This window comes from Thamnophis elegans, chromosome 3 (genome assembly GCF_009769535.1).
Source record: "Thamnophis elegans isolate rThaEle1 chromosome 3, rThaEle1.pri, whole genome shotgun sequence".
Taxonomy (NCBI): domain Eukaryota; kingdom Metazoa; phylum Chordata; class Lepidosauria; order Squamata; family Colubridae; genus Thamnophis; species Thamnophis elegans.
This window is the reverse complement of record NC_045543.1, coordinates 131,484,533-131,502,336: the sequence shown is the minus strand read 5'-3', so window position 1 is coordinate 131,502,336 and position 17,804 is coordinate 131,484,533. Positions and strand designations below refer to the sequence as shown.

Genomic DNA, 17,804 nt, shown 5'->3' with positions numbered 1-17,804 from the left:
GAAGGTTGTTAAATAAGTTTTGTCCCATTTTATGAGCTTTCCTGACACAGTTATTAAGTGGATCCCTGCATTTGTTAAGTTAGTAACGCGGCTGTTAAGTGTCGCAAAAGGGGATCACACATGAACCTGGGACATGGCATCCGTCATAAATATGAGTCAGTCACTAAATATCTGAATTTTGGTCACATGACCGTGGGGATGCTGCAATAGTCGTAAGTGTGAAAAACGGACATAAGTCGCTTTTTTCAGTGCCATTGTAACTTCAACAGTCGCTAAATGAACTTTTTAAAGTCAAGTACTACTTGTAGATTGTTGGCCTTTTCAGCTTCCAGGGATGGAAGAGGGTTGAAATCAGGGGTGGGATTCAGGCGGTTCGGACTAGTTTGGCTGAACCGATAGCTTCGACAATCAGCTGAGAACGAACCGGTTCGCTCCGACAATCAGGTTGGCCCGCCTGCTCACTTTTGCGCTTTACTTACTTATATCCTCTCAGCTGATTAGCATGGCAAAGTGGATTGCTGCGCCCCAGCTGTGTTACTCCCCAAGAAGTAATATGGAAGGTAAGTTTTTATAAAAGTGTGCACACACACACAGTCACGCAGCACATGATCACTGAACCAGTTGTTAAACTGGCAGGATCCCGCCACTGGTTGAAATCCAGCTGATCCAAGAAAGTAGCTGTTAAAGGGTATTTTTTTCCTGTCCCTGTCCTTCCCACTCTGTTACATCTCTCGTGCTTTTTATCCATCAAAACTTCTGAACCTACATGTCACCTATTTCCCTAATGATTCCAGATTTAGAAGGAGAAATTTAAAAAAAAACCACCCAGTTAAATAAAAACCATCAAAAACCCCTGTGGAAATAAACATGGCTTCAGCCATGGTTCATCTTTTCTAGGCTATTCTGGGAAGTCAAAATAAAAATTCCCAGGAGGCAAACCACTCCTGGAACATTACCAGGAAAACTCAAGGACATCTGTGCCTTTTTAAATAAATATGCTCCGAGCCTCCTTTTCAACTCTAATGATGGGGAGGATGGTTTTCAGCGTCAGTGGCAATTTATTCCATGACTAGATAGTTTATAAAAAACGTGGACATGGTAAATCCTTGGATTAGAGCCAACAAGAAAAACCTAGCAAAATTTGGGGTGGGTTGGGGGAGAAACCATTCTGCAAAAAGCAAAGGCAAGCCATATTCATAACACTGCATGGATCTGTCCATAAAATCACAAAGCATCAAGTCCAACTTGAAGGAGGCTTTACATTCCACCTCAGGAATGACACCACAGGCCTTATAAAACAACAGCCTTTGGGGCACCAGAGACCAGTTCTGTGGAGAAAGGTTTTCCCGCGGACAGGAAGTCCCATGGTTTTGTGTACTCTCTGCATCCCATGGATGGTGTTTCCCTGCCCGATTGCTGGCATGTCGCTGACCAATGCTGGTCCATGGACTGGAGGGGTTGGGGAACCCTGTTGTAAAAGATCTTCAGTGCCAAACATAACTCCATACCAAATAAGTGGACTACCACAATTCGCCTTGGTGTCACAAAGATTTCTTGAATTGGCTTCTATCCTACCCAACAGGAAGAAGTCCCATGTGTTTCATTTCAGTGTGGTTAGACAAATACTTCCAGTGGTGTGTTAAATCTACTCATGCAGAGTTCTTGGTATATTATCAGTTTCTATGTGACTATTTTAATATTTTGCATGGGGCCAGCCAGAAGACAGCATGTGATTATTATTATTTTTTTACATGTAATGTTGGAAGTTTCCCATCCACAAATTTCAATGCAATTTCAACAAAACCAATTTGCTTTTATAGCGTAGTTTCCATTACCTGCCCCCAAAGCCTTTCCCACCATCTCGGTTCCTTCTAGACGCGCCAGACAAACAATTTGATCACTAACCATCCCAGCTCAGATTTACAGGAAAAGGAGTCCAACACTTATTAAAATCTTATTATTGTTTTTATCCCCCGCCCTTTCTAAAATCTTCCTTAGGATGTTTTCGCTGCTTTGCCAAAGCACTTTGGGACCTGATTATTTTCACCAGAACAAAAATAGTCGCATTTTCTCAAACCTTTATTTAGAGTGACTTCCATGACGATTCTGTCCTTTGGTCCAGGTCCTTTGCGACTAGAAGAGGAAGCATCTCCATCTTCACCACTGGGAAATGAGGCACCTCCACTGGCATTGGAGCTGGGAGAACTGGACCGGCTCAGTAATATGGGAGTTGGGCATGGCGTAAGGCTTGGGCTGCGAAGTCTGGTTCGCACTGTGAGAGTCACCACACCTTTCTTCAGTTGCTATAAAAGCAACAGAGTTGTTAGGTTTATAGTATCGCCACTCTTCCTTTGTCTCAAAAACTAAGACATAAATTACACCTCTAGAACTTGGAACGTGTCTGGAATCATTATGTGGAACACCTGCTCTTGAATAAAAAACACAGTATGATGGGAATTGATCAGTACAGTGGATCATTCTCTACAATTTGATTTAGAAGTTCTGTTGCCAATGTGTGTGCAGGTAGTCTTTGACTTATGACCACGATTGAGCCCAACATTTTTGTTGCTAACATTTATTAAGTGAATTTTGCATCATTCTACGACCCTTTGTGCCACAGCTGTTAAGTGAATCGCTGCAATTGTTAAGTTAGTAACATTGTTGTTAAGAGAATCTGACTTCTCCATTGACTTTGCTTGTCAGAAGCTCACAAAAGGTGATAACGTGATTGTGGAACCCTGCAACCATCATAAATATAAGTTCATTGCCAATCATCTGAATTTTGATCACGTGACCATGGGGTTACTGAAATGGTTGTAAGTGTGAAAAACCGTCATGTCATTTTTCCCACGATGCCATTGTAACTTTGAACTTTACCTAAGGAATATTTTTTACCAACCTTGCCTAAGATACCTTTTATGGTTGTAGAAAATGTAGATGACAATGCAAATTATTTTCCAGGATAATTTCCTGCTTTGTCTAGGACCCATAAAAAACAACTCCAAAAAAGATGCTGGAACAAATAACTTTTCTGAACCCATCTTTCCCCATCACTCAATCATGTGGCAATTTGTTTTTAAGACAAAACAAATCTCTATCTATTATCTATCTATCTATCTATCTATCTATCTATCTATCTATCTATCTATCTATCTAAATGGCTCTGTGTGTGTGTGTGTGTGTGTGTGTGTGTGTGTGTATTCCAGCATAACTCTGGAACGCCTTGAGCAACTTCAACCAAACTTGGTACACAGATTACTTACCCTCTGGACACAAATACTGTGTGGGTAAGACACCCCTAAGTCCCTCGGTGTGTGCGTTCTGTTAAGATACAGCCTGTTGTGCCTTAAATTGGTTTCTACCGTACTGCCTTAAAATGGCTTCTAATGTACAGCGCTGTGGAGTTGCCATGGTAATGGCTTCACAGTACTCCACAAGGGGAAAAATCCAATATTAGACATTGCTGCGACATTCATGGAAGGAGAGTTGGGATAAATAAATACCTGGGCAGCAACAGGTTATCAGCTAGTATAAAAAATAAAAAAGCTTTTCCCCACCTGGATATAGCATCCAGATGTGCTGTACCATAATTTCTATTTTTTCCCATATAACAAAATCAGGTTGGTTCTGAACTTTTGAGAGTTTTGAAGGACATTGAATCTACCTACTTTGAAGGTTTGAATTGCTTCCTGATGAGTCAGCCCTTGTAATGATTCTCCATTAACTTCCAGAAGTTCATCTCCTGGAAAGTCAAAGCAAAATGCATTAAGAGCATTTAGATAGGATGAAATGCTGTTTTTTTTTTAGAAATAAAAGGCATTCTAGCTCTTCTAATATTAGTATATTATAAAATGTTTTATCTCTTTCTATGCTCGGAGAAATAAAAAATTTAAAAGTGACACATTACTTTTGACCTGGAATTTTCATTAGACTGTACAAATCCGGAAGCATTTTGTAGTTTAGTTATCTTGTGTATTTGGAATTTTGGAAGCCTAACAAGTGGGAAAAATGCTTAGCAGTCATTCTTATTTATTAATGGTAGCAAAAAAAAAGAATTTGCAGGGATGAACAGCTCACAATACATGAACAATAAGCAGAACAGCTGAATTTTGTTGGATGAAATCTCATCCAATTTCAGGATTCAGAATGGTTTAAGGGTAGGAATGGGAGGCTGGATTACAGTTTCCACCCGTCTGGATCTTGGGTGAAGAACTGTTTGTCACCAAATGTGGTACAGCACAAACTATGGCTTCGGGATATGGTTTGCATTATAAGAATAGAATAACAGAGTTGTTAGGCAGAAAACCCTACACCACTTCAGACAAAGGGTTATCCAACATCTTCTTTAAAACTTCCAGTGTTGGAGCATTCACAGCTTCTGGAGGCAAGTTGTTCCAATGAGTAATTGTTCTAACTGTCAGGAAATTTCTCCTCAGTTCTAAGTTGCTTCTCTCCTTGATTAGTTTCCACCCATTGTTCTGCCCTCAGATGCTTTGGAGAATAGTTTGACTCCTTCTTCTTTGTTGCAACCCCTGAGATATAGGAATACTGCTATCATGTCTCCCCTAGTCCTTCTTTTCATTAAATGGCTTGGAAAATTGTTATTTTAGACAAGTCATTGGGCTAACAGAAATCTGGTTGTTGGTTGTTGTTTTTTTGGCAAACATACCTTCTTTTAATCTGCCATCAGCTGCTGCAGCCCCATTTGGAAAAATTGTCTTGACAAAAATGCCCATACGACCCCTGGCGGAATCTTGTCCCCCCACAATGCTGAATCCAAGACCCTACATAGGTACAAATTAGAGCAGAGGAAGAGGAATAAATACCCCATAAGAATATCCATAGGCAAATACCCCATAACTTCTACGTATGTCTACGGAAATTCTCAGTCATTCAGGTTATGGCTGTCCAAAGGTGCTTTTTCAAGAGGCAATTGGGATTTCTGGTCTTTCTTTGAAGACGTTTCGCTTCTCATCAGGGGTGGGTTTCAACCGGTTCGCGGCGGTCCCTGCGATCCGGTTGGTCGCCGAACCCGGAAGTAAGTAACTTCCGGGAACGGCGAAGGCCCCCCCCCCGCGCCCGCGCACCCGCGCGCGCCCGCGCCCGCTCCTTACCCGGTTTTGCCGAATTCTGCGCTTCCACGCATGCGCAGGACGCATACACCGCCTGTGCGATCCTCCAGGAGCAGCTGGAGCATCGCACAGACGCTAGTACGCATGCGTGCGCCGCGCAAGTGCACGCACGCACCGCATGCATGCGCAAGGACGCCGCCGGCCTCGTTCTAACCGAACCGGTTGGAACGGGGCGAGAAACCCACCCCTGCTTCTCATCCAAGAAGCTTTTACAGCTCTGTTGCTTGTTGAAGCTGAGCTGAAGAAGCTTCTTGGATGAGAAGCGAAACGTCTTCGAAGAAAGACCAGAACTTCCAATAACCACTTGAAAAAGCACCTTTGGGACCCCACAACTTCCCAAACAGGCATTCGATTGAGCAAACTAAACTAACTAAACTAGTTTCAGTAAGAAAAAAGAAGAAGTTTTAAAAGGAAGGGAGAATAATACTATCTCAGCACAATGCTAGGCTGTAGAACTAGCAGAAGTGTCTGCATGCTGTTTTCAATGAGAGCCCGAAATACAGCTTTGGCAAAAGATCTTAAGATGTGGGCAGACTGCAAGAGGAAGAGACCTGAAATGAATAGGCAAATGTCCAATTAAAATTAGAGTTATGTGGGCAAACCTCACTGAATCTGTTTTAAATGCTGGCAATCAAGTTCTCCACTGAACTTCCTGACACTTCTTCAGAGGCAACCCAATTACCCAGTTTCCCCAAAAATAAGACCTCCCCAGATAATAAGCCCAATCAGGCTTTTGAGCGCATGCACTAAAATAAGCCCTCCCCTGAAAATAAGCCCTGCCCGAAAATATTGCAACACAGCACACTCACCACCTCCTGCACCTCAAAACTAATAAGACCTCCACAAAAATAAAGCCAAGCACTTATCTCTGGGGTCAAAAGAAAATAAGACCCTGTCTTATTTTTGGGGAAACACGGTAGAACATTCTCAATAATCCAACAAGACAGTTTAGCAGTATTAATCACCTTGGCCAAATGATCCCTATCCAGGAATGGCCTGGGCAACAGCTGGCCAACCATTAAAAATGACATATTTTGGGCTAGTGAGGCTTTTTTTTCCGTCTTCCATTCAATTGTGTCCGATACTCGGAGACTGCCTAGACAAGTCCCTGAACTTTTCTTGGCAAGGTCTTTCTTTTTCAGAATCATTGGCCATTACCTTCTTTCTAGGGAGAGAAAGTGACTAGCTTAAGATCACTCAGCTGGTTTTGCACTTAAGGTAAGTCTAGAACTCATGGTTGGGTTTCCCAGTTGCAATGTATGGCTGTGAAAGTTGAGCACCAAAGAATTGAAGCATTTGAACTATGGTTCTGGAGAGGACTCCTGCAAGTCCCTTGGACTGCAAGGCGATCAAATTGGTCAGTCCTAGAAGAGATCAACCCTGACTGCTCTTTGGAAGGCCAGATCCTGAAGGTGAAACTCAAATACTTTGGCCACTTAATGGGAAGGAAGGACTCACTGGAGAAGAGCCTAATGCTGGGAACAATTGAGGGCAAAAGAAGAAGGGGACAACAGAAAATGAGGTGGCTGGATGGAGTCACCGAAGCAGTCGGCATGAGCATAAATGGACTCCAGAGGATGGTAGAGAACAGGAAGGCCTGGAGAAATGTTGTCCATGGAGTCACGATGGGTCGGACACGACTTCACGACTAACAACAACAACAGAACCCATGGTCTCCTACTTTCTAGCCCAATGCTTTAACCACTAACCAAAGCGGCTGTCATCACTAATAAATTTCTAATCACAAAGAGTGGGCTCTTCAGTGTAAAATAATCCTAAATGGGATATACAGTATTTATAAAGACCCCAACCCTTTTACCATCAGTGACCTCATATTTTCAAGAGGTGTGGATATTACTCCCCCCTCTCCCCCATACTGTACCAACTATTATGTGGTTCTAAATTTTGGAATAGCATCTATTTTGTTGAAATAGATTTTGGAACAGCCCTCTGTAACTTGGGTTCTCAAAAGAGTTCTTGACATCGATTCCTAAACTTCCTAGACAGACACGCAATATTCAAGTCTTTTTTTTTTTACTTCATTCTTACCTTGCCCTGCCCCTTCATCAGAACAATGTTGGAAATAATAGATGGCTGCGTCAGTCGCCAGGGGTACTCAACCTGTGCTGCACTCAGTGAACGAGTGGATTTCTTAACAATGTGGTATTCCTTCAGAAATAAAACAATCACAATATTTGCAAAAAAACGCAGAATGATTGTTTCTCAATTATAAGTTGTCTAACTTTGGTTTTTGGTTTGTAGCAAAAGCAATAGCATTTAGACTTATATAACGCTTCACAGTGCTTTATAGCCCTCTCTAAGCGGTTTTGCAGAATCTGCATATTTCCCCCAACAATCTGGGTCCTCATTTTACCAACCTTGGAAGGAAGGAATGCTGAGTCAACCTTGAGCCAATCAGGATCAAACTACCAAAACTGCTGGCAGCCAGCAGTAAGCAGAAATAGCCTGCAGTACTGCATTATAACCACTGCGCCACCATGGCGCATGATGGTAGCAAATAGTAATTAGTAATTACATTTTTGTACATGTAAGTGCTTAAATAAAGGTAGTCCTCAACTTACAACCACAATTGAGCCAAAAATTAATGTTGTTAAGTGAGAAATGTTTAAAGTGAGTTTTGTCCCATTTTACAACTTTTCTCGCCACCTTTATTAAGTGATTTACCACTGTTCTTAAATTAGTCACATAGTTGTTAAGTGAATCAGGTTTCCTCATTGACTTTGCTTGTCAGAAGGTCGCAAAAGGAGATCACATGGCTATGCGACACTGCAACTGTCATAAATGAGAGTCAGTTGTCAAGCATCCTAATTGTAAATCACATGACCATGGGGGTGCTGCGACAGTCATAAGTGTGAAAAATGGTCATAAGTCACTTTTTTCAGTGTCGTTCTAACTTCGAACGGTCATTAAGTGAACTACTGTAAATCGAGGACTATCTAAACACACACACACACACACACACACACACACACACACACACACACACAAACTGGGTAGAAAATAAATTAAGGTAAGTACCAGGGAACACAAGGAAGCATCTTCTAAAATTTTCTGCAATACGCTATACTTTTTAATTCAAATTAAATAAATATTCTACCACAGTGGTTCTCAACCTGTGGGTCGGGACCTCTTTGGGGGTCAAATGACCCTTTCACAGGGTAAGACCATCAGGAAACACATATTTTCGATGGTCTTAGGAACCGAGACACCAATTTTATGGTTGGGGGTCACCACAACATGAGGAACAGTATTAAAGGGTCGTGGCATTGGGAAGGTTGAGAACCACTGTTCTACCATATACAATTAAGGCATCACAATAAGCTTTGCTTGCATATGAATTACAAGTAGTCCTCAACTTAGAACCATTCATTTGGCAACTGTTCGAAGTTACAACAGCGGCACTAAAAAACGACTTATGACCAGCCGTCCCAACATCCCGACGGTCACATGGCTGAAATTCAGGGATTTCGCCACCAATGTGTATTTACAATGGTTTCAATGTCCCAGCGTCACATGACTTCCATTTGAGGCTTTCCCAACAAGCAACGTCAATGGGGAAAGCTGGATTCACTTAATAAGTGCTGGATTCACTTAAGACCCGCAGCGATTCGCTTAACAACATGGTAAAAAATGGCTATTAAATCAGATGCGACTTACTTAACAGCCATGCTTGTTTAGCCACAGTTGCATTCCCAATGGTGATTGTTAAGTCAAGGACTACCTGTACAGCTTTTGCATTCTGGTTCATGATTGAGTTACATTTGTTTTAATCTTTGGTCCCTCCATCAATTACCAATAGTTAAAATGAGGAATTATTTGGCTGCAATATCTCAAATGATGCCGTATATTTGTTTCCACCACCACCACCCCGCCTTTCTCACCTGTCTGCTTCCTGTGTCCAAATGCTGTGGCAAGGAATGCTTTCTGCCTCCCCGGGAATATTTCATTGGTATTTCATAATTCAGGTCTCCATTTTCCACCGTCAACTCATCATCCTCTCCCACAGACTCTAAACGCGTTGCCGCCCCTAAAGAATAACCCCAGAGATACAATTTATTATACATACATCAAAGGCTCTTTTAAGATTGTCAGTTCTAATGGAATTTAGAATGTCCATCGAGAAATGATGGATGGATGCATTTCTTAAAACATCTAAACAACTGCAATAAATTTTATCTTTGTGTGTGTCTGCATGTGCATGCATGTGGATATATGGGATGAGGTTATTTATTAAAGAAATGACAGAAGACACTTTTTAAAAAATCCAAATGCTTATTTAATCACAAACAAGCAGCGCTTTTCAGGGATTTAAAAAAAAAGAGAGATTTTGTATCTGAGTTCCAGGTAAGAAGGAAAGAAAAATAGTTTATGCATGCTATCAAATCAAGCGAAAGGTTCATATTTTTAAAACCCTCGAAGGATAGACAGTGAGAAACTTTGTGAATTACTTTTTCTCATGCTTTCCATCCTGTGCACCTCTGTTGTTGTTGTTAGTTGTGAAGTTGTGTTCGACCCCATGGACAACGTTCTTCCAGGCCTTCCTGTCAGGAGTGAAATCCTCCCGGTTCGGCTGAACCAGTAGGGACGATTGTCATTGGTTCTGCGAACCGGTAGTAAAAAAAAAAAAAAAAGCTTCCAAGCGTCGCACGATCATTGGAAGCTTTTTCCCCGCTTTTTAAAGCATTTTTTTTCCGGCTAGTTCGGGCAAATAGGCGAGAAAAAAATGCTTTAAAAAGCATGGGGAGGGGGGAGAAGCTTCTGACGATTGTGTGGATAAGCTATGAGCCATGCGATCATCGGATACTCTTTATTTCACTTTTTAAAGCATTTCCCCTCAACCTATACACCCAAACCGGTAGCAAAAAAATGCTTTATAAAGTGGAAAATGTTTGGCCACGCCCACCTGGTCACATGACACCCCCCTCACCAAGCCACACCCACAGAACCAGTGGCAAAAAAAATTAGCTTTCACCACTGCTTCCTGTCCTCTACCATCCCACGGAGCCCATTTAAGTTCATGCCGACTGTTTCAGTGCCTCCATCCAGCCACCTCATTGCCCTTCTATCAGCACCAATAATCCAATTCTAAATCCGGCTGCCAACCGGAGGACAGTATGAAGCTCACAGCCTTTCTTAATCACAGTCATAAAATTGTGGTGGATCTCCTTTGAAGAGGTTCACCTGGTAAGTCTTTGAGAGCTACCACCATTGATGGGTTTCTCTGTCCTCACATAGAAGACCAGTAAGGTGGTTTCCCCACCCCACCCCCTCCTGGTGGTTCTTTTTAGACAGCTTCCATAATTATCCTTGTGTTTCATCTTTTTAAAGGCTTTGATCCTTCTCATTATCATTTTATTAAAATCTTATTTGAGATACATTCCTCTAACGGTTAAAGATCGCAAATCCAGAGACCATCAATAACCTCAAATAACTAAAGGAGATGGAAATATGGCTCGGCGAGGAACATAGTAGCAACAAGGAAAAATGTAAGTCTTCTGATCCAGGACTACTTTTAACTTTAAAAATCTAATTTCAGAGGGAAGTGTAGAGCAGGGGTCTTCCCACTTTTACGGCTCGGCATACTAGTGGAGGAGAGGAAAAGAGAATGGCTTTGTGCACAAGTGCGCTGCTTTCATAAATACCACAGACTGGGTGTTGGGGACCTCTGGTGTAGAGGAACTTGGTCTTCTATTGGAAATGAAATGATATATCTATCTAGCTCAGTATGATTTATCTCTAAGTACAGGGGTGGGCTGCTCCGGGTTTGCCAAAGTTTGGGCGATCCTCTAGCAAACATTCTGCGTGGTTTGGCGAACCCCCAAATCCCACTCCTGGCTGGTCCCGCCCACCCCTCTCCTCCCAGGAGTCTCCACGTGGCCCGTTTTGGATGCCAAGTAAGTGCAAGGCCCACGCGGAGGCTCGGGGAGGGTGAAAAATCCCCCCGCGCCGTGGCGCAGAAGGATGACTAGGCCACAACCATCATGACCACACCCACCCAGCAACCGGGCAGAGAATCCGTTGCTAACATTTTTGAAACCCACCTCTGTCTAAGTACCACACACTTTAAAGAACTCCAGCAGAAGTATTTCTCATGGATAGTTTTTCTTTATTCTTCCTCTGAACTTATACTCTTTTCTCAGTACGCTATCAAACCTGACCTCAACGATCTTCTAAATCTTCCCATCCTTCTTCATCCAATAAAAAAAAGTAACTATACCTTGAGATCGGCTCCTGTACTTCAAAATACCACCTCCATGAGTTGGGCTCTGACAGTTCTCTTTGGAGCTCTCTTCTTCTGCAGGATCTGAAGACCTGTCCGCATTGGTCAGGTGTGTCATCTGAAGGAGGAGGAGAAGGGATATTTTTTTAAAAAGCCCAGCTACCTTTTCAAATGTCATCCTTGCCATAGCTCCATTATGCATTATCCCAAGGAAGCGATAAATGAGGATCTCAAGCAGAATTCTTGCAGCTTATTTGCACTGGTATTTGTAACCAGGAAAAACGCACCAGATTTTTTTCTCCTTGTCCTAGATTTTAGGACACCAGAATCAACTGAAATCAACTGCTTCTGATTTTCTCAGATGGGAAAACTTCATAGTGAGAACATCAATGCAAGGAAAGATCCATTTCCCCCCAAAACTTAGATAATTATGTTACTGCATAACTTTCCTGTTTGTTTGTTTTCTATCTGTCTGTTTTAACAAGGTGGTTTGGAAGAGGATTTTTATTTCTTAGCTGCACACAGTCATATTGATGCTGTTCTGACCTAGGCTTCCCCAAAAATCACGAAGCAGATTCCTGGTGCCAACAAAACCCCTTTTATTAAACAAATGTGAATTCCTCTCATTCACATTCAGCAAAGGCCTGGTAAACAGTCTCTCAAAGGTGAATTTATGACCATAGGCCTTATCTAGCTTGGAAAGCTGCCATGTAAATATTTTCCAAAAGAGGTGCTGTGCAAGGAAAGACTTGGCACAGAGTCTGAGATTCACGGACAGATCTTCACACTCCTGAAACGAACGAGCAAGCGAACGAGTAAACGAATTGTTTCCTCCAAAAGCCCACTCCCCTTTCACTCCTCTTTTATTTCATATGGGCCATTCACTGTCCACCTGTGGCTTTACTCCCAAGTCAACCCTTATTTCTTAGCTGTTCTTTTCTTTTGGCAGCTCTGCGCATGCACACACTGGGAACAGGCTCCAGCTGTTCCTCTGCCTCACTGCTGTCTAGCTCCGAAGACAGTTGACAACTGCCAGACAGCCTGGGCCGCATCTCTGCCTCTGACCCAGAGCCCTCGTCCGAGCCTTCCCCAGCCTCCAGGACTGGCCCATGTTCCTCCCCAACCTCCTCACTGTCTGACTCTGCTGCCAGCTCCACTGGCCGCTGATGGACCACAACACATGCTTATTTGTAAGCTGTTTTCAACATCACAGATTAAAGCTGAATGAATAAAATCAAGGTAAATGGCATTGGATGTGGCTCTCTCCCCAACATACCCCTGGACTTCCATTCATTGCTAAACCTTGATTTCATTCCCACCCCAAGGACTTAATTTTCTTTCTGCAGCACACTAGATGACACTTCTAGGAAATGGAGGCCAGGGGTAGGTAACTGGTTGTTGGTTCCAATAGCTTGCTGAAAGCATACTTTTTTTTAATGTTCCTTTTATTCCATTTGCCGAAAGGATCCTGAGATGAAAAATGGATCCCGCAATATAAGGTGAAAAGGTATAATTTCGGTTTTTCAGAGAGAAGAAAGAATTTTGCATTTCCTTTTAGAATAAATTACTTGGTAGAGAACATCAAGTCTGGTATTAGAAGGTGATCTGCAGCTTCAAATAATAATGGACAGATTACAGTGGAGAGCTTACGGCAACAAATAAAATATACTCTATACATTAGGAAGCTTTTTTTTTCTTCGGAATAAAGAACCAGATCTTGGAATAGGGCACTGGAGAAGGTAAATGTTTCCCTGCTCTCAAATATATGACAATTTTCTAATTGAAATCACTCCTATTCCCAGAAAGGGGTGATAACATTGCAGGAACAAGGCACGTATGATATGAAGGGTTATGGGATCAGTGCAGGGGTGGGACTGAAAATTTTTAGCAACCAATTCTCTGCCCGGTTGCTGGGTAGGCATGGCCATGGTGGGCGTGGCCTACTCGGCCTCCTGCACTACAGAGGGGAGGGGGTTGTTTTCGCCCTCCCCAGGCTCCAGAGGCTTTCTTCAAGCCTCCAGGAGGGCAAAAATGGCCTCTCCAAGACTCCAGAGACCCTCCGGAGGCTGGAAACGAGCCCATTTCAGGACTTCCGGAACTTCCGGGAGACCCATTTTTTGCCCTCCCAGAGCCTCCATGCAACCCTGCACTTACCTGTCACCCAAAACGGGGTGCATGGAGTTTCCTGGGAAGGGCGGAGTGGGATGGGCTTGACCAGCCAGTCCTTTCAACTACCGGTTTGGTAGTTGGTAGATCTAAAATTAGCATCCAGTTGACCCGAACTGGCTGAATCCCACCCCTGGGTCAGTGGCAAAATACATCCCTTACATACAAGCATTTAGACTTTCCATTTCTGATAGTTCTGGCTTTTGTGTGTGCATGCGTCCCTTTGAGTCACTGTTGACTTCTACTTACTTGCAGATGTTTTAGCAAGATTTTCTGAAGTGTCCTTGTCTCTTTCTTAGGACTGAGAAAGAATGACTGGCCAAAGATTACCCAGCTGGCTTTGTGCCTAAGATGGCACTAGAACTCATGGTCTCCTAGTTTCTAGTCTGGAGCTTTAACTATTACACCAAACTAGCATTTGGGGGCAAAGGAAGAAAACCTGTTGAGAAGCTATATAGTGACCATAACTTAGTAGTCTAAAGGTAAAGGTTCCCCTTGCACATATGTGTTAGTTGTTCCCGACTCTAGGGGGCGGTGCTCATCTCTGTTCCAAAGCCCAAAAGCCAGCGCTGTCCGAAGAAGTCTCCATGGTCATGTGGCCGGCATGACTAAACATCGAAGGCGTACGGAACGCTGTTACCTTCCCATCAAAAGTGGTTCCTATTTGTCTACTTTCATTTTTTACATGTTTTCGAACTGCTAGTTTGGCAGAAGCTGGGACAAGTAACGGGAGCTCACTCCGTTACGCAGCACTAGGGATTCAAACTGCTGCACTGCTGACTTTTCTGATTGAAAAGTCAGGGTCTTAGCCACTGAGCCACTGCATCCCTTAATAGTCTAAAGCTTAGTAGTCTAAAGCTTCATAATTTCAAAATACTTCAGCAAATGATTAACTTCCTAAACAATTTCTGGGGGGGGGAGGAGACTCTTAAAAAAAGAGAGGGGGGTGGGAAAGGAAGGGAAGGGAAGAGAAGAGAATAAAAAAGTAGGGGTGATGGGTGGCCCCAATCACTTTGGACACTGCCCCCAATGAACACTTGCCTTCTGCAACAATAGGACCACCATATTTAAGGCTGCAAAATCCAGACAACCACCAAAAGGTTAAATTTTTGTTACCATGTAATAGTTGCCCAGATGTTGGCAGTCCAGTTATGGAGAAATGCTTAGAAAGCTAATTTTGAAAGAATCTACTTTGAGAACAATACAGTGTGGACAGCACAGATGTGGAAAAACTCATTCAGCTCCTCTTTAAATGCCATTTGATTTAATATATACATCTTGATTCAATGCGTAAACTGAAACACAGTTGCCCTTTGAAATCGATATTTTCCTGATTTTGTTAATGCAATTTGCCAGTTTAAAAAAAACCACACATGGAAAATGGGGGAAGGTTTTCTCAAATATGTCAGGGAAAATTGGTGGAAAGAATGCATTCATAAAGTACGCTTTAACAAAAATTCATATTACGTTTTTCAGGGATTTAGAAGACCCTGGTTTGCCTTGGAGAAATAAGAAAGTAGGCCAAATCATAACTGATATATTAATTACTCTCTAACTGAACTACATGGACCAGAATAATATTAGAAATATTGGGGGGGGATGATTTAAAATAAGTGCCATTTTTCCTACTGCCTGATAAGAACATATAGGTAGTCCTTGACTTGCAACAGTTCATTTAGTGACAGTCCGAATTTACAACTGCACTAAAACTGCACTCTGTGAGAGGGATCTTGGAATCCTAGTGGACAACCATTTAACTATGATCCAGCAGTGTGCAGCAGCTACCAAAAAAGCCAATACAGTTCTAGGCTGCATAAACAGAGGCAGAGAATCAAGATCACCTGAAGTGTTAATACCACTTTATAATGGCTTGGTAAGGCCACACTTGGAATATTGCATCCAGTTTTGGTAAGGTGACCAGACGTCCTGATTTCAGCGGGACGGTCGTGCTTTATAACAATTTGTCCCGTGTCCTGGGCCGTTTTAAAAAAGTCCCGATTTTCTGGCTTCATGTTGAAAGCCCAGTGGATTTGCTTAAGAAATCCTAACCGGGGCAAGACAAAAGACACCCTGTCTAATCCCTCTCTCTGTCTCAGTACTTTCATTGAAGATATTAAAACGTTAAAGCAACAAAACGGACCCCCCGCGCCCCTTTTACCTCATTTTATAAGAAAAATGACCAAGTAACACAGAGCTCTGGGAAATGGCTAGAGAGGTCGCGAGTGTTACTGGATTTTCCGGAGGGGAGGGGCACGGAGGTTGGAGGTCTGCTCATGTGCGAAAAATGGTGGCAAAGTTTCTTTGAAAAATATTTCCCTGACTAATTTCACCATTTCAATTTGCTCAGTTCTTTGTATTAACATCTACATCATTCTGGGTTTACTTGGAGTGCAAGCCTGCTGGTAAGTGAGCTGGTTTTTTTCTTTTATTTTTTTATGTATTTTAAAATAATATTTTATTTATTGTGCATAGGATTTTTTAAAATTCTGTGTGGATTCTTTTTTTAAATTGTCTTAGACTATTTAAAAAAAGATTCTATCCAAAATAAATTGAAGTGAAACCATGTTTAAAAATTCTATGCACAATACTTTGAAATATATTGTGCATAGAAAGAATAGTTTGAAATGTTTTACTTCAATTTATTCTGTGTGGATTCTTTTTTTAAATTGTCTTAGGCTATTTAAAAAAAGATTCTATCCAAAATACAAAATACCAGCCGCAGTTATTAACTTAAGAACTGTGGCAAGAAAGGTGGTATAACGGGCTTAGTGACCAAAGTTACAATGGCATTGAAAAAAGTGACTGATGACCATTTTTCACACTTAGCGACCATTTTCACACTTAGCGACCGTTGCAGCATCCTCATGGTCACGCGATCAAAATTTTGATGTTTGGCAACAGATTCGTATTTATGATGGTTTCAGTGTCCTAGGGTCATGTAATCACCTTTTGAGTTTGAGTTTGAGTTTCATTTTATTTATATGCCGCCCTATTCCCGGCGGGACTCAGGGCGGTGCACAAACTCAAGGAGGGGAAGGGAAAACACAAAAACTACAAAAATACAAGGCATTTAAAAGCAACCAACAGCCACACGATTCAAGAGGAGAAGGGAACTCATCGACCCCAGGCCTGCCAACACAGCGAGGTTTAATGGCTTTTCGGAAGGCCTGGAGAGAGGTGAGGGTCCGAATCTCTGCGGGGAGTTCATTCCAAAGTTCATTCCAAAGACAAAGTCAAATGGGGAAACCAGATTCACTTATGTTACTAACTTATCAGCTGCAGTTATTCACTTAAGAACTGTGGCCAGAAGGTGGTATAGTGACCAAAGTTACAATGGCATTGAAAAAGTGACTGATAACCATTTTTCACACTTAGCGACCATTTTCACACTTAGCGACCGTTGCAGCATCCTCATGGTCACATGATCAAAATTTTGATGTTTGGCAACAGATTCGTATTTATGATGGTTTCATAAACACTGCCCCCTAGAGTCAGGAATGACTAGCACATATGTGCAAGGGGAACCTTTTCCTTTTAGTCTAATGAAAAGAAGGACTAGGGGTGATATGATAGGAGTGTTCCAATATTTGAAAGCCTCCAACAAACATGAGGGGGGTCAACCTATGCCCCAAAGCACCTGAGGGCAGGACAAGAAGCAATGGACAGAAACTAATCAAGGAGAGAAGTAACCTAAAACTAAGGAAAAATTTCCTGACAAGACAATTAATCAGTGGAAAAGCTTGCCTTCACTGAATATTTTTAAGAAGGGGTTAGACAACCATTTGTCTGATCATTTGCTTGAGCAATGGGAAGTATTCTAGAGTCCCTTCTAACAGTTATTCTGTTAGGTGGAGGCCTAGCCCACCCCTGGCATTGCCACCGATTGCTGCTGTTCAACTTGGTCTAAAACGGAGGGAGAGAGATAGAGAAGTATTTCTCTTTTGTTGAGGACAAGTGGTATGTGTGACACAGCAGAGTCAACTTAGGCATTTTTCTAATTTTTGACCCGCCAAGCTCTAAATGTTTGCCATCACTGGCCTAAGATCTCATGGGTCTAACTGTATACCTGGAACATCCGGGTTATTGGCTAGGTAAGCAGTGGTTGAAACAGCCTAGCCAGGTGAGCCAATCATCCTGCAGAATGTTCAGGTTCTTATTTCTTATTTAATAATTATTATTATTTATTATTATTTAACTTTTTAACTTTTTTTCTTCAGATCTTTTTCTTGGAAGTCTAAATATGTAATAGTAGTAGTAGTAGTAGT

General features: G+C 42.1%; 1 protein-coding gene across 1 annotated transcript in view; it reads right to left on the bottom strand.

Annotated features, from left to right (window-relative positions):
* PDZD2 (PDZ domain containing 2) overlaps positions 1 to 17,804 on the bottom strand; it is a 114,710-nt gene that overhangs the window by 45,818 nt on the left and 51,088 nt on the right. The window contains 6 exon segments of the mRNA XM_032213899.1: positions 2,078 to 2,303; positions 3,669 to 3,742; positions 4,670 to 4,784; positions 7,182 to 7,301; positions 9,035 to 9,180; positions 11,371 to 11,491. Of these exon segments, the coding sequence (XP_032069790.1) occupies positions 2,078 to 2,303; positions 3,669 to 3,742; positions 4,670 to 4,784; positions 7,182 to 7,301; positions 9,035 to 9,180; positions 11,371 to 11,491 (802 nt within the window).